This window comes from Taudactylus pleione, unplaced genomic scaffold, assembly GCF_031769625.1.
Source record: "Taudactylus pleione unplaced genomic scaffold, aTauple2 ptg001314l, whole genome shotgun sequence".
In the NCBI taxonomy this organism is placed as follows: domain Eukaryota; kingdom Metazoa; phylum Chordata; class Amphibia; order Anura; family Myobatrachidae; genus Taudactylus; species Taudactylus pleione.
Genome location: NW_028285714.1, coordinates 14391240 through 14416544, shown reverse-complemented (window position 1 = coordinate 14416544; position 25305 = coordinate 14391240). Strand labels below are relative to the sequence as shown.

The following is a 25305-nucleotide window of genomic DNA, read 5'->3' as shown; positions in this document are numbered from 1 at the left end:
CCATTTGTGTCTTTAGGGTTGCCCATTGTTACTAACCATCGATGATCAGATGGTGAGTGTTTTCACTATTGATGGGGATAAATCGATGGTAAACATCAGTGGGGAGACCCCGATGGTTAGTGCCCGCTGTAGATTCCACATACACGTAGATCTAAACCATTGATGGCTTAACTATCTATGATTTTTAGCCAATGGTTAAAAACCATCGATAGCAAAGTCGTCGATCATCCTGAAGTGTCTTCATTGGCTATATTTCCCTCGTTTATACACCTAAATACATTCTAATTCATTAGGAGGCAGTTACCAGAGGTACTATACCATGACTATACCTTGACATTTTTACATAAAAATAAGGACTTTTAAACAGATATCACCAACTGTAGAGGTGTAAACTAAAAACCTCAATTTCTCCCTTTTGAAATCCAGCTAACGTAACACAATTTTATAATAACATTTTAAAAATTTGTGGCTGTGGGTTTTTGCCCCTGGAATAAGAAGCACTGCCTAACTTGTGGCTCATTGAATATCCCCCTGTCTATATGTCTTTCAGCCATCTCCTCTAATAATAATAACTTCTTCACATGCTACCTGAAGACACACTTCTGGCACCTATTCCCTTTCTCCACCATTGTATTTAATAGCAATCCACTTACTGTACAGTATTTTGGGTGTGTTGGTGCTTCATGTCCAACAATGCATTGTACTAACTACATTTTTGGATACATTAGCTGCCAATTCATGTTGCTCATTGTGATATATCAATATGCAGCCAGACTCAGAGGTACCACTAGATGCTCTTTAACAAATGCATGGCCAGGTTACTCCTAAAGCAAATGGCCTGATAATCACAGCACACAGGTAATAATACAATCTAGTCTATGATGAAGTTAAATATATCCTTTTATGTATCAGTAAGGAAAGTAGGAGAGACAGATTGGCCACCATGCGCACATGCCCCCTACCTGCTGAACCAATGAGAGCAAGGCTCATACAGAAAGTTTTTTGGGTCATGAGAACTGGGAAAACGAAACATAAAACACAATTGCTAAAACGACAGTATAGGTAAAAAGAAAAAATTTGAAAAACAGGACATAGGGATTTTACAGAGCAAATAGCAAAGAGAGTAGAGTGAAATTAATTTAAAATAAATGAGTGATATAAGCCAGAAATTAATAGAAGAAATTCCTGACTGGAAAATAAGGATAAGTTGAAGTAACACTTATTTGCAGGAATCTATGATCTGCAAACTTTCTTTGTTCTCATAAATAGGATTGGCAGAAGCTGGCGAGTTATGGTGCAAGCCTCCCGACTTCGCTTAGAAGGTAAAATGAAAGAAATATTTCACTTAATTTCTCACACAGAAGGGGGAGCCACAGAACGTGCTTGCACATTATGCCGGCAGGTCACTCGCACGCTGGTCATGTGCAGGAATAAGTCCTGCCCCTTGAATCAGATTTTACAGAAGCTTACAGATGGCAATCCCAAGTAGAACAAGAGTGAATATGGGAAGGGTGAGATCACCCTAATTCCTGTAGCCTACCAACAAAGGAGACAGAAGACCATCTAGATGCAGAAAAACTATATTCACATGAAACATTCGTAAGTGTAGATTATGACATTTTGAGACACCAAACTGGGAATAGGCTGAATGGAGAACTGTCATGTTGCCTTTAAACCAGGAATATAACTCAAACTCCCACGAACTTGTGGTAACCAATAAAGTTATTTCTGTTTTTTAGGTGGTTGCATCTGCTTCTTCTTCTGACTTTTTGGAGCAACTGAAATCAAAGGAGAGATCATATATAACTAATAGCTGAAGCTTAGAGAGTACAGCCAACAAATCTTGCAAGATATAGGGTTGTAACTGTTGCTAGGTGACAATTCTATTCCCTATTACAAAGAAAGTTTGCAGATCATAGATCCTACAAAGTAGTGTAATTAGTGCAACAGGGGGTGGGCAGGCTACCACATACCTGGTGGTAAGGAACTCTGGCCCTGATTCAGAGCCGGACGCTCTGACCAGAGCGCTCGCTCTGAATCAGTGCCGTCCTATTTAAATTTGGAGCGGCCTTTTGGACGCTCGCATAGCTGTGGGTTACCACCCACAGCTTATGCGAGCGTCGATGGCGATGGTCGCGATGGTCAAGACCATCGCGACCATCGGGCTTGCGACGAGACCCTGCGGTAGGGTCTCGCTGCCGCAAGCCCTGGAGTGATTTTGGCTCTATCAGAGCCAAAATCACTCCCACTGACATCACTAGTGATGTCAGTGGGGCCGGCCCCAGACGGTAGGCGTTCCCATGGGAACGCCTCCGTCTGGCAGCCACGCCGCCGGCACGCCCACCAAAGGGGGCGTGCTGTCAATCACCATCGACAGAACGCTCCCTTTGATGCGAGACCCGGAGCGACAGCTTGGCTGTCGCTATCCGGGTCTCGCGCATGCGCACGACAGAGCTCCCTCGGTCATGCACATGCGCATTTGGGTACCATCAACCCGCTTGCGAGCGTACTGCGCTCACGAGCGGGTCTGAATGAGACCCTCTATCCTTTGGGGGTCGGAAGGTCTCCAATAATGTCTTAAGAAAGTATACGTGGAGGACTAATGAATGTCCTGCATTATGGACTGCAATGGTAATTCTCTAGCAACTGCAGAAGTAACAGGAGCCTATGAAGCTTCTGATCATAGAAGAGCCTGGCAGGGTGTAAAGGCTTACGACAGGTGATAAAAAGATTGGAGATTTCGTCTCCCAGAGATACGGTGAAAGTGAGATAAGTTGAGAAAAAATTAACTATGCAAAGGTCAAATTGCACCAGAGGGGTCGGAATAGAGCTGGTGTTTGTGTGTCCTCAATGAACAATATGGAAACCCACTGGTTTGAGGGTCATTCGGTGTTCAGAGATGTGAATTAATGAAAGCTCTGCACTTATGGCTGCAATAGCCAAGGCCAGTAGCGAAGCTAGTTTTTTTGAAAGTCAGAAAATGTTGGCAGTAGCAGGAATAGTAGATACATATTTAGAAAAGGATTAATATTCCACTTGGAAGAGTAGCATGGGCAGGGTAGCTTGGATAGGAAAATACCTTTAAGCAATCTAAGGTATAGTTTGTTCTCTGTAAAGCCAGGAATTGGGAGAGCTAGGGCCGAGCCATAGGAGCTGTGGCAGAGGCTAAACCTCCCTTACATTTAGCAGCAAAAAAACGAAGTATATTGCGAAGTTGAGCTCTGGTACGCTGCTTTTTTATTGTTGGTGAAGGATTATGATTTTTTGGATACCTTTTATTGTAGTTATGTACGTTATGTGATTAAAAATCGTATTACGCTAGACTTCAATTTTCTTCTTATTTGCATGCTATCCACGAGGACCTTACCTGTTGGAAAAATTGTTCATACCCTATGGAAAAAGGATTATTATTAAGAAAGATATATCCATTTTAGTGAACTTGTGAATTGATTTTGGACTATCTTCCGATTACATTGGATTTAGGACCTCATTCAGAGGCGCTCGCAAAATGCGAGCGCTCGCTCTGAATGAGAGCGGCCGCATCTATTTTCTGACCCGGCCTCCTGGCCTCTCGCTAGGGTGTGGGTGACCACCCACAGCTTTAGCGAGCGGCCAGGTTGATGGTCGCGATGGTCAAGACCATTGCGACCATCGGGGTTTGCGACGAGACCCTTGTGGTAGGGTCTTGTCTTCCGCAAGCCCCAGAGAGCTTCCGGCTCTAATAGAACCGGAAGCTCTCCCACTGACATCACTGGTGATGACAGTGGGGCCGCCCACAAACGGCAGGCGTTCGTTTGGGAACGCCTCCGTTTGTGAAGCCACCCCCCGCCACGCCTACAAAACGGGGCGAGCTGTCGATCACCATCGACAGCTGCCCCTTTTGTAGTGAGAATTTCTCTCTCGCTCCGGGGCTTGCACACTCGCAGTGCGGCCGCTGCGCTTGCGCAGAGCCCAACATCGACCCACTTGCGCGCGCTCAAGCACCTGCGAAGCGGGTCTGAATGAGACCCTTAGCACCCTTATTCTAGAAGGTTGTGCCTTTTGTCCACATTATTGTTGCCCCTTATGACTTTGGCTAAATCTCTCGTAGAAAGCTGTTGGCAAAGGACCTGATATACAAAATGTTGAACTTCTCTCCATTTTTCTGGGAGAACTGCTATTGTGATATAAGGGGAATCTATCAGGAACCCCAGAAAAATTGCAAGGTGTCAGTGTTGATTTGTTGAGGTTTATGCTGAAACCAAGATTCAGAATGAGAGTCATAATGAGGTCCCCGTGAGCTTGAAGTTCATCCTGTACTATGAGAAGATAATCTAAATAGATGACACAGCAGATTCCTTTCTGCTAGATATGTATCACTATAGCCTTCATGAGGTGGGTGAATGTGTACAGGGCATTGTACAGACCAAAAACCATGACAGTCCATTGGTAGAGGACATCGATCCACAGGAATTTTAGAAGCCTCCTTTGTTTTGGATGGACTTGGATTGTATAAAAGGCCTCTTTGAGGTCTATTTTGATACAAAAATTGTTCTCGACAAGCAGGAAAGGCACGTTGGCCAGACCGACCATATGGAAATAACCAGGCGTTATGTATTGGTTCAGGGAATTGACATTTGAAACTGGTCTGTAAGAACTGCCCTGTTTCTTCACAGGAAGAATATAGCTGATCCAGCCTGTTTTGTATGTGTCTTCTAGCTCTATCTTGCCCTGATACAGAGCGAGGGATAAGACACTGTCTATTTGGGGTCTGGTTTTCTTTGAGCAGGGGAAATTCTGGCATGGAAAATGGAAGAGGGGGACAGACCTCTTTCTATGATCTTTAATAACCACCTATCCCCAATGAGTGAATAGAGAGCCAGATCAATCTCTGGGGCAGAGATGTTAAGAATGCCTTTTTGGTTATGGAGAACCATCTCATCCTCCTTAATGAAGGCTGTTCTAAATGCTAATTGGGCCCAGAGGGATGTGTATATTTTAGGAGTCATTCTATCTGGTAAAGAAACTTGGGCCATTTGCAGGTCGCTATACTCTCCTTTGTAAGAAGAGGCACTTGTTCTAGTAACCACCTCTGACTCTCAGGGGCCTATTCATCAACACTAAAATAACGGTTTTAAGGACATTTTCCTTAATTACTGTTATTTTAGTATTCATTAACACACTTAACCAGGAGAGATCAGTGATATCTCCTGCGTTAAGTCCATCTGCGTTAATTTCCACACTCCCCATACATTAGTATGGGGTGTAGAAATTAAGCCATTCATCAAATTCCGAAAATTATGTATTTTCGGAATTTGATGGTGTTACTATACGCCACTCTCAGGTGGCATATAGCGGGATATACTTACCTGCTTTCAGCATGAGCAGGTCTTCCTCGGCTCCCTCCATCGCTCCCTGGTCCCTCATCTGGCTTCGGCTGCTGCCCTGACACAGACTGTGTTCACAGAACACAGTAAAGTTTAAAAATAATGAAAAATCTTCAGACGGGAGGTCCGTGGGCCGTGGCTGTAGCCAGGTGGCCTGGTACGTGGGAGAGGGAAGCAGAGGGGTGTTGTGGGTGGTGGACGGACACAGAATTACCGCAGGTACAATCAGCGCTGCGCATGCACCACTTTTGTGAACATAACGTTGCATTCGCAGCACTGATTACAGCTGCGGTAAGTTATGGTGGGTACACACTATACAGATATATCTGCAGATCGAGTGATCTGCAGATGATGGTTGTTCGTACACACTGAACAACCATCATCTGTGTCTGCCCGCAGGTCCCGGCGTCCAGGGGGCGTGGCGACCGCCTGTCCACACCTGCCGATGGACAGATATGTCTGCCGACACATCTGTCCATCGGCTGTGCAGCAAAGCCAATGCGATATGTAAACACCGACATTCACTGACATATCGCGGGTACACACTGCCTGACGGGCAGCAGATACATTGGCCGATTAATTGATCGGCCAATGTATCGGTCAGTGTGTGTGTACCCAGCTTTAGAGCAGGCAGGGAAAAGTATCTTTTCTTGAAAAGCTGTCATCGCAAAAATGATATCTTTTCGGAATAGATACTTATGGAGAGGAGGAATGATTAATTCCTTCGGTAATTATGTAGAACTCCATGCGAGTTCTAAACCTAATTACCTCCAGAGAGTTTTTAGTTATGATGAATAGGCCCTCCAGTCCATAGAGGGACCGCTGGCATCTTTATATGAAGGAGCTAGGGGCAATGAATGCTGCTGACTAGACCCCTTATAAGAGCACTGTTGCATGTAATGCTGGTCAGAGGCAGGGAAGGCATGCCGGCCATGGGCAGGAGAAAGTGGTCTGCTGAGGACCTTACCTGGGAAAAATGTTTTTCCCTTAACAGGCATGTTAGAGTAGAAGGGGATTCCACAGCTTGACTACCTTCTCCCTCTTCTAGAGTATCCCTGCTGTTCTCAGACTTTACAGGGTTAAATATTTTCCCCTTCTTAAATAGAATTTCTTCATCTGCAGAGGAAGCTTCAGTAGCCACAGACAGCCCATGCTTGGAGGACTGTCTTATTTCTCTTGCTGAGAGATGGGGCAAATCTAATGTGTCTGTAGCAGACACACTACGGCCTGATTCAGACATGTACGCTACCTGATGGTTAGCGCACATCTCCAATGTTTTGGGGTCTGCACATGTGCAGAACCCCCCCCCCCAAGCCGCAGCATGATTGACATACCGTGGCATTTGTGGGATGGAGCAGGGCCGTGGCTGTCCACCGTTCCCGGAAACAGGCGTGTCAACCCCGTTTTCTAGGATGGACGAGGCCATGGGTGTGTGGGGGGACACAGGATTTCATGGCCTTGCAAGTGTCCAGGTAAGCTTCAGCTTCCGCAGCGTGGCCAGAGGAGCAACCTACGACCTCAGTTGCAGCACTGGGATCACAGACGCAGCAAGGAGGTGTCTGTTTCCTACATACACCTCCTGTTGCATTCTAATTTTAGATGGACGGAATTGCACAGCCGCTTGTGTGCGGCTCTACAAATTGGTCCATCTTTAAATCAGGCCCTGAGTCCCCCATCTCCACGTTGAGGTAAAATCTGATTCAGGTGGTGGAGCTTACCGCTCATACTCCTGCGCGCATGTGACCAGCCTGCATGTGTGCTGAGTGGTGCCACATATGCGTGCCCCGCGGCTCCGGCACTGCACCGACCCCCCAGCTGTATGAAAAGGGGAAAGTTTTCTTCCATTCTACCTTCTCAGTGAAGTTGGGGCTTGCATCCTAACCTACCAACTGTTGCTAGGTGGCAAGCCTTCCGACGAACAAGAGTATGCAGACAACACAATATTTGAAAGACTGATATATAATTATATTTATTAATATATTGATTTCTATTTATGGCGGTGGTGTTAGCTGCTGACACCAAGGAGGCTGGAGAGATCATCAAGGAGGAGCAGAGATGGCAACAGCAGGAGATTTGTCTGTATGATTTTCTCATTGTCACCTTCACATTCTGGATTCCTGTTCCCTTCTCGTGCACTGCATTCATGACACTGCATGCATTCCTCTATTGGTTTTCTCACTTGCTTTCCCTTTAAAAGGCAATTAGAGAGATCACTTATCTTTGCAAGTAGCTGATTTAACTGTACTTTAATGGGATTACTAACAGTGTATGTGAAATATATCCTCTCCTGCTATCAAAACTTTATCTTAAATACTGTAACTTCATTTGTGCTATGCTCCTGAATCTCTTCAATGTGTATTTGCAGCTCTTTTATATAAGCCAAATGGCATGTACGGTTTCATGGCCTTTAAGATCAGGCAAGATGCTGTCTCACAGGATATTTTATACACTGACTGATACAACGTTCTTGTTGACCTTTCAGATGTTTATCTGATTTTGAAGTAGAACCTGGGGCTGAGACATTGACAGTCCAAAGCCTGAAAACAAATCTAGCTCTGAAGAGACAATCTTGTCTTGGCATCATTGATTTTTAATTAAACATCTACAAGCCGCTTAATCTCATTATGGAACGTTAATTGACATTCTACTTTACAATGCAAAAATAACACATTTGAAGCTTGGCTGCTCTCCTGAAGAACACAATCGATAGATTGTCAAATACATGTTGTATATATTATAATAAGTCCACTATTAAATCATGGGTATACAATCGGGAAGCCGGCTGCCGGAATTACGGCAGCCGGCTTCCCGACTGCTTTATCCTGCCGTGGGATAAATGACCGGCGTCTATATCTAGATGCCGCTCATTTCCCCGACGCCGGGAGACTGGCACCCTGCATCCCGATCGAGCGGATGCCGGGCGCCGCGAGCCAACAGCCGCTGGGGGAGGTTAGGTTTAGGGCACCCGGGAGGGGATTTAAGATTAGGCACCCCCCTGGGAGGGTCAGGGTTAGGCTAGGGGGAGGGATAGGGATAGGCACCCCCCCGGGGGATTTAGGTTTAGGCAGCGGGGAAGGGGGGGTTAGGGTTAGGCACTTATAGGGGGGATTAGGGTTAGGGGGGTTAGGTTAGATTAGTACATACTTACCTTACCACGATCGGGGTTTCCAGCGCTGTCGAGCTTCCGCTGCCGGGCTCTGCTGTTTTGTCGGGCTGCCGCTGACTGGATTCGAACTCCCGGCCATGCGGCAGCCAGGTTATCATACCGATTCCAAACCATGAAGTGGTGTTAAGACCTGAGTCCTTATGTAATAAACTGTAAGATACAGGAACAATTCCAGTGAATTAGCTTGTATTTTTTTAAAGCGGCAATAATTTAAAGTGCAAAACCAGGTTTTGTGTTTTACATTATTGCTGCTTTAAAAAAAAAAAAGTATTTATTTTGCCCCTCATTCATAGGAATATCGGTCAATTGGTTGACAATAAAATGGTCGACAATCAGAAGAAGGTCGACACCAGATGGTTTACACATTCAAAATGTGACATTCAAGGTCAGCATGCTCATTAGTTCGACCATCATTCTGTAGGCATGTATTTAGGTAAAAATTCAGGGAAAACTGGAATAATGGATCCATGCATAAGTCCAACACTGTTAAGGTGCATACACATACAACGATTTTTTTTATCGATAACTGTCGTTTATCGTTCAATCGTTGAAAAAATCGCTCACTCTCTGAGTTAAAATGATCGATTATCGTTCATGCGCGTTCACGTTTGTAGTTCAGTCAGACTGACCAACTCAACGATTTTCAGTAAGGGAATATGCAAAAATCGTTTGTAGTCCAAAAAAATCGTTCATTACATTAAGTAAATGAATGATTTTAGTAAACGATTTTCGTTCATTTTTTCCCTTGAAAAAAATGAACGAAAATCGTTTACTAAAATTGTTCATTTAATATATCGTTGTGTGTGTATGCACCTTCAGTATTATACCTATTAGATTTGACCCCTTAGTGTTCACCACAAATTCTTGTATCTATTTAAAGGGGCTGCAGCCTTTTGACAACAGTAAGACCTAAAATGCCAAAGAAGAAAAAAAAAAAAATTGTCCTGTTTGTTGCACTAAAAGGACAACGCTTTTTTTCTTTTAGGTCTTTAGGTCAACAGTGTTAAATTGTCGACACAGTCAAATGTCAATGAAATGTCGACATGTTGTTTCATGATTGTTAGGCTAAAATAGCAAAAAAAAGTATTGACATGTTAAATGTCGACCCTTTTGACTGTGTTGACCATTTAACCCTGTCAACCTAAATACATGTTTACAAAATGATGGTAGACCTAATGAACATGTCAATGTTTTTACGGTTGACATTGAGAACCAGTTGACCTTTATACTGTCAACCTTTTATACCACACCCATTCACAGGGAGAATAGACATTTTCAAAATGGGAATGGGGTGTCTCTTTTGGGTATTAAAGTAAGTTTTTGCCTTTGATTGTGTTTTTATTATTATTATTTATTTTCTGTTTTGTACTAGTAATAGCAGGGCCGTAACTAGGGATCTGCGAGCGGTGCCAACACGCAGAGCTCTGTGGGTGGCACCGCCACTCACCCACGGTCCCTGCATCTGGCAAGCAGGGTGCCTGGAGAGTCACCCTGCAGCCAGAATATCTGAAGCAGTGCATTCGAAGGACGCTTCAGACTTGCACAATACTGCAGTTACAGCATACCCCGGAGCGTCATGAGGATGCTCTGGGCATTGCTGTAATTCCCAGCGTTTGTAGCCCAGCCCCTACCATATGATATCACACTGAGGTGCCCTATTTATGGCACTGAGTAATAGACAGTACAATATTGCAAAAAGGAAGCCAAGGTTGTGTTTACTATGTAAGCCAACTAAACGCATGCATAGGACAGAACTGCTTAGAAGGAGTATTTATTTTGATGTTGATTGTTCTTTACTTTTTACATTATATACCGCTTTGTCTTTGCCAAGCTATTTTTCCATTAAGTGTGTTGGACAGAGTATAATAAACATATTGGGTTCACAGTAACGATTTAAGGGCAAACTCACTCATGCCCAAATCCTAATACAGACCAGACTACAAACAAATACTATGGGGCATATTCAATTAAGGGTGAGTTTACCAAAAATCAAGCACCTGCTGGGTTTTTCCCGCAGGTGCAAGATTTTTGGTATTCAATTGGGTGCTGATTTTTTATTTTCTTTCTTTTTTGAGCCCTCAAGTATTTTTTTTTTTTTTTTAGAGCCCCCAGAGCAGGTCTAATTTTACCTTAAATCCTTATTTTAAGGGAAAATTGTTGGGGTTTGCTTCTGGACCCCTGCGACATCCCCCCTAAAGACAAATTAAGCTATTGGAAGTTTCAAATTTGCTTAATTAGTCCAATAATTATTCACTTTAGGCAGCGCTGTCCTCCTCCTCTGCTTCGCCAACATGCTGAAGTCTTTCCTCCAATGTCTGCAGAATGTGTGAGTAATTTCTGTGTGTGTGAGACTCCCCGTCAGTTCTATGTGACCCCCCCCCAGTCATGTGTGTGACCCCATGACCCCATCCAGTGTGTTTTTCGATTGTGCTGTGCAGTCACTTACCTCAAGAAGTCCGTGCAGCAGCCAGTCCGGAGAGTGTGGAGAAGCAGCAGCCCGGGACAGTAGATCACAGCGAACACAGACAAGTGGAGGTGTTGTATATAGCTACCGATCAGACTCTAGCTATCATTTCTCTATTGCATCCTAGAAAATGATATACATACTCTGATTGGTTGCTAAGCTTTAGTAAATCTACCCATAAATCGATGCTGATTTTATTACATACTGTATATATGATACATTCTGAATGTGTATTGATATATAATTTTAAGTCTTTTTATGTACTTGGATTAAAACAAAATAATCTTTTTTTATGTTTTTCTTAGTGTACAGTATGTATCATTTTCCTCAAGTTGTCTTTTTTTCCTCTCTTTACAGCATTGCTGGTCGCATTTGTCTGTCTGTTGTGTATTTGTGGATTATACTATTTTGCAACATGCATCCTCAGGTATGATTAATGTCTAAGATTTTGCACAGATAATTCTTCAAATAATATCTATCCATCCATCCACACAAACTGTGTAGGACCGGCACTCTGGTATAAATTCCTGTTACAATGCCCAGGTGCCTCTGGTTTAAACAATTAATCCAACGATAGGTGGCAGTCCAGGTCTTTTTGAAGTAAAACAGTCTTTATCCCACGCTACAAAGCACTTTTACATCAAGAAGACCTGGGGGTAAATTTACTAAGATGGGAGTTCTATTTAAGAAGTGATGCAACCAATCAGATTCTACTTCTCATTTATCTAACACCTTCTAGAAGATAAAACTTGGAATCTGATTGGTTGCTATGGGCAACATCACTTCTTAATAGAACTCCCATCTTAGTAAATTTACCCCCTAGTGTGCTGCCTATAGTTTATGGAAAATATATGATATATATATTCAGACCCCAAATTGTTGCCAAATTTACTGACTATGGGACAAACTTATCAATGTAGCCAGAAAATAAAAAGTGTTGGCACTGACTGAAGAGTATTTTGAATAAGGAAATGTAAGGTTTTATTGATTGCTCTATGGGCCTGATTCAGAGCCGGACGCTCTGACCAGAGCGCTGGCTCTGAATCAGGGCCCTCCTACCTTAAAATGGAGCGGCCTCTTGGACGCTCGCATAGCTGTGGGTTACCACCCACAGCTTATGCAAGCGTCCATGATGATGGTCGCTATGGTCAAGACAATTGCGACCATCGGGCTTGCGACGAGACCCTGCGGTAGGGTCTCGGTGACCGCAAGCCCTGGAGTGATTTTGGCTCTATCAGAGCCAAAATCAATCCCACTGACATCACTAGTGATGTCAGTGGGGCCGGACCCAGACGGAAGGCGTTCCCATGGGAATGCCTCCGTCTGGGCAGCAACGCCCCCGGCCCGCCCACCAAAGGGGGCGTGCTGTCAGTCACCATCGACAGCACGCCCCCTTTGGTGCGAGACCCATAGCGTCAGCTTGGCTGTCGTTATCGGTCTCGCGCATGCGCACGACGGAGCTCCCTTCGTCATGCGCATTAGGGCACCATCGACTCGCTTGCGAGCGTCCTGCGCTCGCGAGCGGGTCTGAATGAGACCCTATATCTCTTAAAAACTGTGTTTACGATATCTTCTTCCAGCTACCCTCAGAGATGCCCTCACCAATCATGCTTTTTCAACTGTATCTTAACTTTCCATTGTAACATAAATGATATTAATTAAGCTGTAAATAGCCAAAGTCAACCCCTTCTTAATCAAATTCAAGTGAATTATTGTTTCAAAAGCAGTAGGCGGTGAAGGGCAAACATTTCATTAGCATATATATTAACAATATGGTTAGAAATATTTAGTGTTCAATAACAATTTACACCTAATGTCTTCCCATATTAATTATAATTCCCATAATAGTTTCCTTAGAGCAGATTCCAAGTACTAGACCTTGCAATGCTGGCCCATTTGGTTATGATTAACGCTGTAATATCTTCTAATGAATGATCTACTAAAAGGGAGTTGAACCTTATGAATAGGATTTAATCAGAACGAAGTTGTGTTTACACTTTTTATGAGTTTACATTTATCTTTCTTTTGAAAAAAGGTACATACACAGTTTATCGTGTATGAGTAATTCATTTGCTGTAGTCCATTGCAGCTGGTCAAATATTTGCTTTCAATAATGTGAAACAGCTAGTGTGGTTAGACATTTAGGATATTTTTCGACCAAGTCAGACAAAGATTGCAGCCAGTATGGCCCACGAATGATAAGATCTGTCCGATCACATCGTGTTTAGATTGGAATGGACAGGGCAGAGAATATGTAGTCTTTGGATGACCAGAACGCATAGTCTGATTTTAATGAATTTGGTTCCAAATCTAAAGAGCCAGATCTGTGCAGTTGTAGGTCACTCTGTGACCATGCCATGTGGCCAGATTAGCTTCCGATCAATTAGCTAACTTGTGATAATTGGTAATGACATGACTGTCAATTATAACTCATTGTATGTGTGTTAAATTCTAAAGAATGATATCAGATTTTATTAAAATGAACATTTTGTAAACAAGAGATGTTTGCTTAGATTTTTGTTGGACTAGGGAAATGACAATGCAATGGATTACTTCACCTTTTTTTCTGTCTGCATAGAACGTACCACATTTTAATTCTACATTCACAAGAGTAAAGTTAGTGTTTGTCTATGCAAAAGTTGGACTTACACTTAAGTGAAACAAACTGTAAACTGTAGAACTTGCTAGCCTATAGTAAAAGAGTTACCATTTTAAAGGGCATATTTAGTAAACGAAATAAAGCTTTTCTCCATAATTTTTGGTGGAGAAAGCCTCTAATTTTATTTGTCACTATTTAGAAATCACTGATTTCTCTGCCTTTTCTTTTCTCTAATAACAGTGCTGCAGCCCCCATTGGTTTCAATGGAGGCTGTGCACAAACTGTATTTAATAAAATGAGAGCAGCGAAGCTTCTCTCTGCAACATAATGCCATCTCAGAATGGTGTTATGTGCGCCCTCGGGGAAGATAAGCAGGAAGAGACCGTTCTCTTCCTGATTTCTCCCATACTGCATTGCACTCCCCAGCCCCTTTGGCCGGGAGGCGAATGCGCACAGGGTACATGATGTCTTTTGCAAAGGAGAAAAACTGCACTATGCTCAATTATCTCTTCACCGGGACAGACCTTTACTGCTAGGCCTCTCATGGCACCCTAAAAATATAAATAGGAGATAAAAGGGAAGCGAAAAGCAACAAGGTTAAAATGCCATTTTTCACGTTCCTTTTTAAATAGAGCCCTATGTGTCATCTTCATTTTATACACTATTGCAGTTACTCATTCATTTATTAGATGGTACAGTCCTCCGTCTTCCTGTAACATCTTCGGGAGCCCTCTCTCCTTGACACATATGATCCTTGAAACATATGATATTGTCCTATATCAGTGAACCAATTAGCTCATCAGGGTGGAGGAGCAGATCAGCCCCCTAACCTGACTTGCTATGCATCCATTCTTTCTAGGGCAGGGTGTTCCATGTATAACCTTCAGGATATTGCACAGAGCTGCTCTGCTATTTTGGTATCACCCCTTTGGTTGGATGTCAGAGTGGCGAGCAGTGGTGATGCATGCGAGCGTCATCCACTGTGCCGAGAGAGAGGCAGGGGGCTGCCCAGCAGCTCATGGAGGGCTGGGCAAGCTGCCTGGTATGACGAGAACAGGGGCATGACACGTGGTCATGATCCCAAAACATAGTGCATCAGGGGGCGTGCCTCCAGCACGTGCAGAGGACTATAGGAGGAGTGACATGGTGAGTTAAGCGCACTGGGTGTAGCAAACCCCCCTCAAGGACATCAGGCAACAAAACTATGGGCCCCTCTATTCTCTCGGCCTTCAAAAAGTCAATTTATTTGCCTTTTATTATAACCCAGCACTGTATAATATACTATGTGATAGTAGTGAGCAGTTCAGATTTACTTGGTTCCTTTCACCAAACTAGCGCAAATTTGAATTGATCTTATGATGGCTGGATAGCCAATAAGATGCCGTTTTTGAGATCAGAACATAACCGAGTAAATCTGAACCGCTCATCTCTACTATGTGGTTATACCTTTCAGGGGGCTAATGCAATATGTCATAGGGTGCTTGAATAATTAATACAGAATAATAAAAAGTTTCTCTCTTGCACAGTAAAATGATTAATTGATATTAATTTTACAGATTCGGCTGCACTCAAAGGTTCATTCAGGGCTTTAAAAGAAAGACAACCTGTGTGAGTACAAATCAGCTGACATGGCCCTTATGTTAGCTGGCTTCATAATATCTTGTGTATGTATGTATGTATGTATGTATGTATATATGTATATAGGGAGGATCAGAGCAGCACACCTAGTAGGAAAGAGATTATCCCTGCGGATATCTTTGAGTATTACCTTGTGGCACTAGTGACAAGCTTACCCTGCTCTATGTAATATTCTGATAATCATTTTGGGTGTTAAGTTATATTGCTGTTGATATTTTTAAGTATTATTGAACACATCATGTACATGGGGACCATTGCCGGTACCTTCCCTGAATGTATGGCCCAACACCAATCAGCCAAACAACTTACTTTTACCAATGCTGAAGCTTATAAACTGGTGGCAGTACATTTTCTGAAGCTTGGACATCGGGTGTCAACAATCAAATATATGATGATTGATTGGTTGCCACCTTTAGCCAGAGGTGACAACCACGTACTTACCCTCTTGAAATGCTAGGGATAGGATAGGATGGGTTTAATGGAACTGTGCTGCTGTGGTGACTGGTGCGTCCCTCCGGGCAGGAAGTAAACCAATTTTGAGATGGCAACTATTTGCTGGGGTCAGCCCTAGTTAGCTTTTAATGGCCCGCCGGCTCTATATCAGGCCAGCCCCCATGGGTAACTCAGATTTTGGTTAGTCTCACAGAAGTTGTTAATAAATAAAAAATAATTCCAGCATAATGACATTGTCCCTGATTCTGCCATTGCTTCTGCACCACACCCGGCCACTCAAACTCTGGGATAATCTGGCTGTGGGCTCACTGGGTCCTGCCCTCCCATGGTAGAGGACGGGGTTCTGAGTGAGTGGGGCCACACATTGACCGGACTGACCATGGCCATAAGAAAAAAAAGGCTTGCTTTCTTCTTCGGGTTCCATAAGATCCACAGAAATTGCCTTGGGATATATAGTTGGACGACGTCCATTGCACCAAACAGCAAAGCTTTGGAGCTTCCAGCATGCACTGGTCCTCCTACCTATATCCCCCGCCCCCAGCCACAGGCATTCAGTTGTTTCGTTTGGTGCGCGGCAAGACCCGCCTGTTATACAGTGAGACTGCTAGGCAGTCCTAAACTTTTATTTTTTTTCTTACCTTAAAATTATGAAACTTCATGAGTTTAGCGGTACCGGCGCAAGGATGGACGCTGTACTGCTCCATCTACCTCCGCTGACGGCCGATACACCAGATCGCTGTGTGGTGTGCCCTGAGTGTTTTCGGCTGGCCTCAGCATGGCTTTGCTGGTGGCCGGAAGACGCTGAGGTCCGGGACTGCGGTTGGGGAAACGGAGATGTCAGGTAAGGATTCCCTTCGGGGAATCATGCGCGAGCAGTCCCCAGCCTCTGGTGTTGAGACGCGTCAGAGGCCGCTGCGTGTGAAAGACGTTCTGAAAAAATTGATTCCTCACTACGGCGGTCGGGGCCTTATCGTCTGTTGCCGTGGATGGGTGGCAAGACGCACTAGTGTGCACTGGTTGGCGTCTTGCCACTTTGTAGTGCAGCGTACAGGGCAATCAACAGATGCAGCTTAGGGGAGATTTGCACTCCCCGGCCGCTCCTCACCCCAGACGCTAACTTCCGGCTAGGATTCCAGCGTCTGGTATAAAAGACCTCCTCGTGTATGAGAAGCGCGCAGTTTAGCATTTGCCCGGCGGCTGCAGCGGAGTTCTCAGAGGTTTGGGTCAGTCTCTCTGTATACCTCTCACTTGGGTTTGGTATATAGCATACTCTATATCCTACCTTCCTCCTTCGGGGGTTGGTTTAGTTGATTGAGTACACATAGCGGACGCAGTTGCACGACTTTATGCATTGAATGTGAATTTGTGCCAGCTGCTGTATGTACACTGCCTATGTTTCACAAACGGTCAGGTATTACTATTCCTGTATTTCCCCTTGTCCTTTTGGAGGTAGGGTGCGTCACCGATTGTAAAAAGTCACATTACTTTGTATAGCATTTTTCTTTCAATTATGTCAGTTGATAAATAACAAAGTTCTTCAGTACTGGTGTTTTGTAAGTCCAGTGCTACAGGTTTATCAGAACAGGATGTGAATCTGGAAGGGTTCTGTAAAGGTTGAAGTAAACAGGTGCCTGGTGGGTCTGTTAATACTGCGAATCCGGTATCAGCTATAGAACCTTCTTGGGTGGCTGTCACTCCAGAGGTACTGTCTTTCCTAATAAACAAGGTCACAGAGGGGCGGACTCCAGCTATGGAGTTACCTCAGGCTATGGCATTCCCACAGCGGGCTCTCCCTATGGGGGTACCCTCTTTGAATGTTGGTTGGCCTGGGGTGGGAGGCTCCAGTTAAGGGGGTTTGGTCTTCTCCTTAGTTGCCTAGGAAAAGAGGGCATAAGAGTCGTCATATGTCTCCTCCAGAGTCAGATCCGGTTGATTCATCTGAGGAGGAGTCTCAGGTTTCTGAGTCAGGCTCGTTGAACGATAATTACCATCCCTGATGGGTGTTCCTGCCTTAGTGAGGGCTGTGAGGTCTGTCCTCAATATACAGGAGGAGGAGGTCCTACCGGCCTCTAAGGAAGTGGTCTTTAGACGTCAGGCTGTGGCGAAAGATTATTTTCCGCACAAAGGACAATTAACAAATCTTTTTCTGAGGCATGGGAGACCCCTTGCAAGTCTTTTTCATCTACTGAAAGATTGCAGCTAGGTACCCATTTGCGCCGGGAGCGTGTAGCAAATGGGAGGTTTCCCCCACAATATACACTCATATTACTAGATTGGTTAGGAGTGCTACATTGCCTATCCCAACGGTATCTTCCTTAAAGGACGGTGTGAATAGGAGGCTGGACAATTATCTGAAGACAATTTTTTCCTTATTAGGGGCGATTACCAGACCAGCTACAGCAATAGCCTGGGTGGCTAAGGCAATGGGAGATTGGACCAAATCTTTGGCTGAAACGTTTGTAGACCCTACAAGAGTACAGAAGTTTTTGCTGGGTCAGATAAAGCAGGCTTCTGTATACTTGGGTGAATCAGGCATCGATGCAGGTATAATGGCATCGAGAATGTCTGCTAACTCAGTGGCAGCCTGAAGGGCCATATGGTTGAAACCCTGGAGAGCGGATCCAAGGTCTAAAAAAGCACTAGAATCCTTGCCATTCACAGGTAAGGTGCTCTTTGGTCCAGGATTAGATGAGATTATGACATCACTGGCTACACCAAGGTCGGGAGATCTACCGACTACTGCTACGTCCAGAAGACTGTGGCCGTCCTGGTCCTTTTGGTCGCAAGAGACAAAAAAACAGACCTCAGCTAAGAGACAGCAGTCTCAGAGAAAGGGACCGCCCAGAAAGTACTGGGCAAGCAAAGCGTCCAACGTCTAAACCAGATGGTAAGCCTGCTGGCTGAAGGGGCGGGCCTCCCCCTGGAGGATGTCAGGATTGGAGGCCGACTGCTACAGTTCTGCTGTGCCTGGCATCAGACAACTATGGATGCCTGGGTATGGGAGTTTGTAGTTCGCGGCTATGCCATATCATTCAGAAGCCGCCTCCCTCGGAGGTTCGTGGTTATGGATTTACCGGGGGACCCAGTCAGAGTTCGGTGGAGGCCCTTCTAAAGGCAGGGGTTGTTGTCCCAGTCCCTGTGACGGAACAGGGAATGGGATACTATAAAACCTTATTTTTGATCCAAAGCCCAATGGGTCGTACAGACCTATTCTAAATCTGAAAACTTTCAACAAGTTTGTCAGGACACCAAAATTTTGCATGGAAACTTTACGGTCAATCATGCTGGCAATGGAACCAGGGGACTTCATGGTTTTACTGGATATTCAGGGTGCATACCTGCATGTCCTAATCACAATACCCCAACAGCATTTGCAGTTCCAGGCTCTACCTTTCGGGCTGGCCACAGCTCCAAGGGTGTTTACGAAAGTAATGGCGGTCATGACGGCCCATCTCAGGTGTCAGGGAATTAGAATCCTGCCATACCTGGACGACCTTCTGATACTTGCTCAGTCGCAGGAGGCATACTGTGTCATCTACGAATGGTGGTAGCTTGCCTACAAGAGCACGGGTGGGTGATCAACTGGAAGAAATCCTCTCTATCACCAACCCAGCTGATGATGCACCTGGGGGCGATACTAGACTCTTGGCAACAAAGGGTCTTTCTGCAGGAGGACAAAATTGTGATGCTACAGGCATGAGTACACGTTCTACTGAGCAACCAGGTAGTATCTGTCTACCTGGCCATGCAGTTGCTGGGCTCCATAGTAGCCACGTTCGACATGGTGGCTTATGCGCAGTTCCACTCCAGAGTCCTACAATGGTGGATCTTGGCGCAGTGGGATGGTAGGCATCATCAGATAAAACGACAGATGATTCTGATCTTGCCAGAGGTTCGTCTCTCCTTATCCTGGTGGATGGAGGTGACTCTTTTAAACAGGGGTCGTCCGTTGTAGATCCTTGAATGGGTACTCCTCACCACAGATGCAAGTCTCAGAGTTTGAGGACCAGTCATAGGTTAGCACACTTTCCAGGGAAGGTGGACAGACCTAGAAAGCCATCTGCCAATAAATGTATTAGAGCTCCGGGCGGTGCACAGGACCTTCTTCGGGGCAGACATGTCCAGATTCAGTCCGACAACGTGACGACAGTGGCCTATATAAACCATCAGGGAGGCACACGAAGTCCAGCGGCTATGAAAGAGGTGGCAGAGATTCTGCAGTGGGCAGAGAGCCATCTTCCAGCGATAACAGCTGTGTTCATCCCAGGAGTGCTGAACTGGGAAGCAGACTGGGAGTTAGTAAAAACAGTCATGCAGCAAATAGTGATCTTGTCACCTAAGTGTAGTGCCGATGTCTGCCAGCGTCCCGGCAGGTACAGCTGGGTGACGTCTGTCTTACTTCCCACAGGCACCGGCAGTATGTAGATCCTGCTGGTGCCTGGAAGGGAGGGCTGCGCTGTTCACTGTGGCCCAGCGATGGAAATGTCCAGGGACAAGGGTGTATGTGCCGCCTCTGTAGGAGAGTTCCCAGCAGCTGAAAAGGCACAACAGCGTGTCCAGCTGTGTGCTCGCTGGAGCAATGTGAGTGGAACCAGCTGGCAAATGATTAGCATCCAATCAGGTGCTCTCTAGGTCCGGGATTCAGAAGCAAACACTGACGCGTTTCTCTGCAAATAGGGGGGGTCGTTTCTTCAGAGGTGCCTTTGCCATCTTGATGGACTTGGATTGGTATAATTGGATTGTTTAATTGTAGGGTGAATTTGTGATCTTGACTCTTCTATATGGCGTGTTGGTTTAAATGAAATAGGATCTCTATGTGAAAGGACTCACAAATTATCTTCAGAATCGTTCCTTTGACTAGTTTTATACTCTCCAACGAGAGATCCTGCTGTGTGACCCAGCTAATTCCAAACGCTGCAGCCCGACAGACTACCAAGCAGTTCAAATCACCCTACTGACAAGGAAGCACATGGTGCACTGCACTTGCACACGGGTTTGTCTGCCCTTGATTCGTCCCCTGGTTGCTATGATGAGAGGACACTCCACATACGCCGCGGTATAGCTCATTCCAATTTACTAGATATCGATATCTATAATTTATGCCGGCAATATTAAAAAACATTCCAGCCGCTGTTTTGACACAATCTATTGCTACCAAGCAGAGTCGTTTTCCAAATAACGAACATAACCTTTGATAACCAGTTCTGTTTTTTTCAAAACAGCTAGGAATACGATCTTTTGACGCTCTTTACAAACTTAGTCAACATTACTTTTGTTAGTTGAATCACACACATTACACAATCTTTTGGTGTTGCTGAGCTCTCCGGTGCGTTTTTTCTTTTTAAGAATGTTCCAAACAGTTGATTTGGCCACACCTAATGTTTTTGCTATCTCTCTGATGGGTCTGTTTTGATTTTTCAGCCTAATGATGGCTTGCTTCACTGATAGTGACAGCTCTTTGGATCTCATATTGAAAGTCGACAGCAACTGATTCCAAATGCAAATGTCACACCTAGAATCAACTCCAGACCTTTTACCTGCTTAATTGATAATGAAATAACGAGGGAATAGCCCACACCTGTCCATGAAATAGCTTTTGAGTTGATAGTCCCATTACCTTCGGCCCCTTAAAAAGTGGGAGGCACATATAGAAACCGTTGTAATTCCTACACCGTTCACCTGATTTGGATGTAATTACCCTCAAATTAAATCTGAAAGTCTGCAGTTAAATCACATCTTGTTTGTTTCATTTTAAAGCCATTGTGGTGGTTAATCGAGGCCACAATATAAAAATTCTGTCAATGTCCCAATATTTATGCACCTGACTATATATATATATATATATTATATATATATTTTATAGCTTTTTAGCAATCAAATAAATTTATACCATTATATGTAATTGTAAGTGTTGTTGAATAGCGCAGCCAATTTCTTTTACATTATCCAGTTGTTGAAGTATTTGCACATTCCTCTCTTTTGGCAGCAGCATTCCCACACTGTAAGGTCATATAGGGAGCGTTAATATTCAACAATATTTTTTCTTTTTAATTTCCTAAGAGTGTACGAAAACATATTATTTAGTGTTATCATGGGATGGCACAAGGTGGTTCTTAATCCATCAACAATGTGTCTCTAGGCGGGGGCATAAAACTACTATTATACGCACACCGCGGATCTTGGGAGATCATGTGACAGATGTGGGGATGCACCAGTCTTATAACAGTAGTTTTGAAGGGGAATTTGAGACTTTACATTGTCTGGGTGTTCTATAAATAACATTTCAATAATATCTTCTATGCATGTCTAAATATTATACATTTAAATGATGGTACTTCCTAGTTCAGGGTTGTAGTGCAGTTCTGTATCTACCTCGGTATACATATTATCATTTCTGACCATCATCATAGTTTCATCCCTTCGTTTCACTCTGTTTTCACATTTTCCACACTTCAACACAATAGGAACACACCGGACGCATATGCCAATTACTATGATGACAATCAGTATAAGGATCAAGAATTTGCCTACGCTGGCGACCACTTCCTGGACCCACTCTCCTAGACCCAAGAACCATTTCACTGGGTTCAGCCATGACACCCATCCTTCTATCTTTTCCCCTGCTTCAGCCACTGATGCGTTATGGTTCTTACGAAATTCCCACTTTAGCTGCAGAATCTCATCCATCTTCTGGTCTATCACCTCCTTAGGGTCGCTGGTATCATTGGTGACATAAGTGCAACACTTTACTCCAAATTGGGTGGCTAACGTTACGCCATACCCTCCAGTAACAGCAGTTAAATAATTCAACACTAGCCTGTGTTGCACTAGTTCTTTCTTGTACGCTTGCAATTCTCTCCCTGTGTACCTGAATGTGTCATCGTACATCTCGGTGATATTATCTATTAATTTAGCAAGTTCCTGGATATATCTAAAATTTAATGTACCCTTAGCAATCCTGGTGGGATCCAGGGCGACTAAAACTTGGAAACCAGTTGTCTCACTGATTAACTGAGCGGCTTTATGCATATCACCAGGTATCATATTTCTCTTGCCTCTGTGTTCATATTGTGTGTGAAGATATGGTGACGGTGTGTTTTTATTTAAACCCAGCATTTCAACATGTGTGAGGGTCATAACTTTTGGAAGTATTTTTCCCAAATAACATAACAATTACAATACTAAAATTGGTCAGAAACTCCCCTGATTGGCATTGCACTCCTTCTGACTCCACTCCATCAGCTCCGCCATCAGCTCACATCTCCTTTATCGGTCCCCCATCACAGACACTGAGTATCCCCAAACAGATCATCATGACAAAAACTCTGGAAAGAAAAAGAACTAGGATGACCACAGCAGACCACTCCATTGCTGGAAGCACTGATCTACACATTTCTTTAGCTCAGATATCTCACCATCACCTTTTTAATCCTTCCGGCACAAGCTCGCAATCGACAGGTCCATGTTATCGGCCTTGTTTCTGCCTTGTATCTCCACCGGTTGGTTAACCTCCCTATAGTGAGTGGAATGGATCCACGTATCTTCCCCGGCCACCCTTTGAGGATGCTGTATCGTCAGATACGGACCTTTCCACCGATCAGTCAAACAACCTGAGCTAAAATTTTTTTGGATCATAACAAATTCTCCCAGATTTTGACATCATGACAGTTTGCATTAGACATGTTAGTTAATAACACTTTCAATTTCAATTATTCTCAATCATCTTCGTGAGACCCTGCACAGTAACCTCATTATCATATTTTCACATGAGGCTGCCTGTTTGGACAGTATCTCAAAGGGGGGCAAATAAAGGAAAAGACAATCTGGGATAATCTCAGTGTTGTTACCCATCATCTTACACATGTTCTTGGAAACGTCACCTATAAAATAAGTCCCCCTATCATTTTTAATAATTCTAGGGATATAGTATCTGCATACAGGTTCCTGCAATTAAATCTTGTTATCAATAGCTACTGCTCTAAATAATGCCTGTGCCACTGGGTTGGATAGTATTCCGAGTAGTCGACCTCAGCCTGGCATGGCTGCCGTTTATCCTTAGCAACCTTGTGTCCTATGAGTGGGAGATAAAGCAAAACAGTTTAATATCATTTAAACATGACCCAAAATACAACAATAAATCGTCCACATTTTTCATTAGAACAGATCCATTGATAGGTTGAAAAGATTGTAAACAGTCATATAAGGCCTGGGAGAAGATACTGGGGTTACCTATGAACCCATGGGAAACTCGTGTTCCTGTGTGGTGTTCTTCACTTTGCAGTACTTACTTATGTGTCCCACTTGGTGACAGTTAAAACATAATTTTGAACGGGGTGGATGAAAAGATTGTTGTGGGATTTGAGCAAGAGGGAAAGGTGGTGGGTATGGGTAAGGATAGGGAGGGTAAGGATATTGTGGGGGATATGAGTATGGGAACTGTGGTTGTGTATGATATGTGGGGTAAGGATGTGTTTGCTGTGGTGTGGGATTGGTGAGGACGTGTAATTGTTCAGGTGCAGGTGTGTGTGTGGGTGCAGGTGTGTCGCTTGGCTGTGATATTAACGTCATTCTCTCCAGAGCTTGTATACTGACAGCCATTAATTTTTCGCTCTGGGTCTCCCTCTGTTTTGAGATGTTTTTGTCATGTTCTATGGCAGACTCTATGAGGTTATCTATTGTAAGTCCCCGCCAGCCAGGCTGTGAGGTCTGAACCCGAGTCTTTAAATCGTCTTTCAGACCGTCCATGAGTACCGTGACTATCATTCCCCTGTGGTGAGTGCTATCTTTAATATCTTCTATCCCAGTGTACTGGGTGATAGCCTGCAGAGCCCGGTTGCAATATTCTTTTGCAGTTTCACTCTCTTTTTGTTTGATTGTGAAGATTTTGTTCCAGTTAACTACTACTGGAAAATATACACCCAATTGAGTCACAATTAGGGGTGTGCACCGGCCACTTTTCGTGTTTTGGTTTTGGATCTGGATCTTTCTTCGTGTTTTGGATCTGGATTGGTTTTGCCAAAACCACCCTTCCGTGTTTTGGGTTCTGGGTTTTGTGTTTTGGATCTGTATTTTTTTGAAAAAAAGCATAAAAACAGCTAAAATCACAGAATTTGTTTGTTTTTCTGCTCCTATGCTATTATTAACCCCAATAACCTTAATTTCCACTCATTTCCAGTCTATTCTGAACACCTCACACCTCACAATAGTGTTTTTATGTCCAAAAGGTTGCACCGAGGTAGCTGGATGACTATGCTAAGCGACACGAGTGGGCGGCACAAACACGTGACCCATCTAGGCGTGAAACTGCAGTGGCAGACAGAATGGCAGTTTGAAAAACTAGGCCCCAAACTGTACATAATGCAAAGAAAAAAAAGAGGTGCAAGATGGAATTGTCCTTGGGCCCTCCCACCCACCCTTATGTTGTATAAACAGGACATGCACACTTTAACAAACCAATCATTTCAGCACCAGGGTCTGCCACACAACTGTGGCTGAAATGATTGGTTCGTTTGGGCCCCCACAAAACAAGCTGGCAATTAATCTGTCCCTGCACAAACTGGCTCTACGGAGGCAAGATGTCATCCTCATCCTCCTCATCCACCGATTCCTCACCCTCTTC

The 25305-nt window shown here is 44.2% G+C and overlaps 1 protein-coding gene across 4 annotated transcripts in view; it reads left to right on the top strand.

Moving 5' to 3' along the window:
* Positions 1-25305, top strand: part of LOC148443271 (heparan-alpha-glucosaminide N-acetyltransferase-like) — a 735097-nt gene that overhangs the window by 183806 nt on the left and 525986 nt on the right. For all 4 annotated transcript variants that reach the window (XM_088463038.1, XM_088463039.1, XM_088463037.1 and 1 more), the window contains 2 exons: positions 11354-11423; positions 15152-15203. In XM_088463038.1, coding sequence (XP_088319164.1) covers positions 11354-11423; positions 15152-15203 — 122 coding nt within the window. The remainder of the gene's footprint in view (positions 1-11353; positions 11424-15151; positions 15204-25305) is intronic.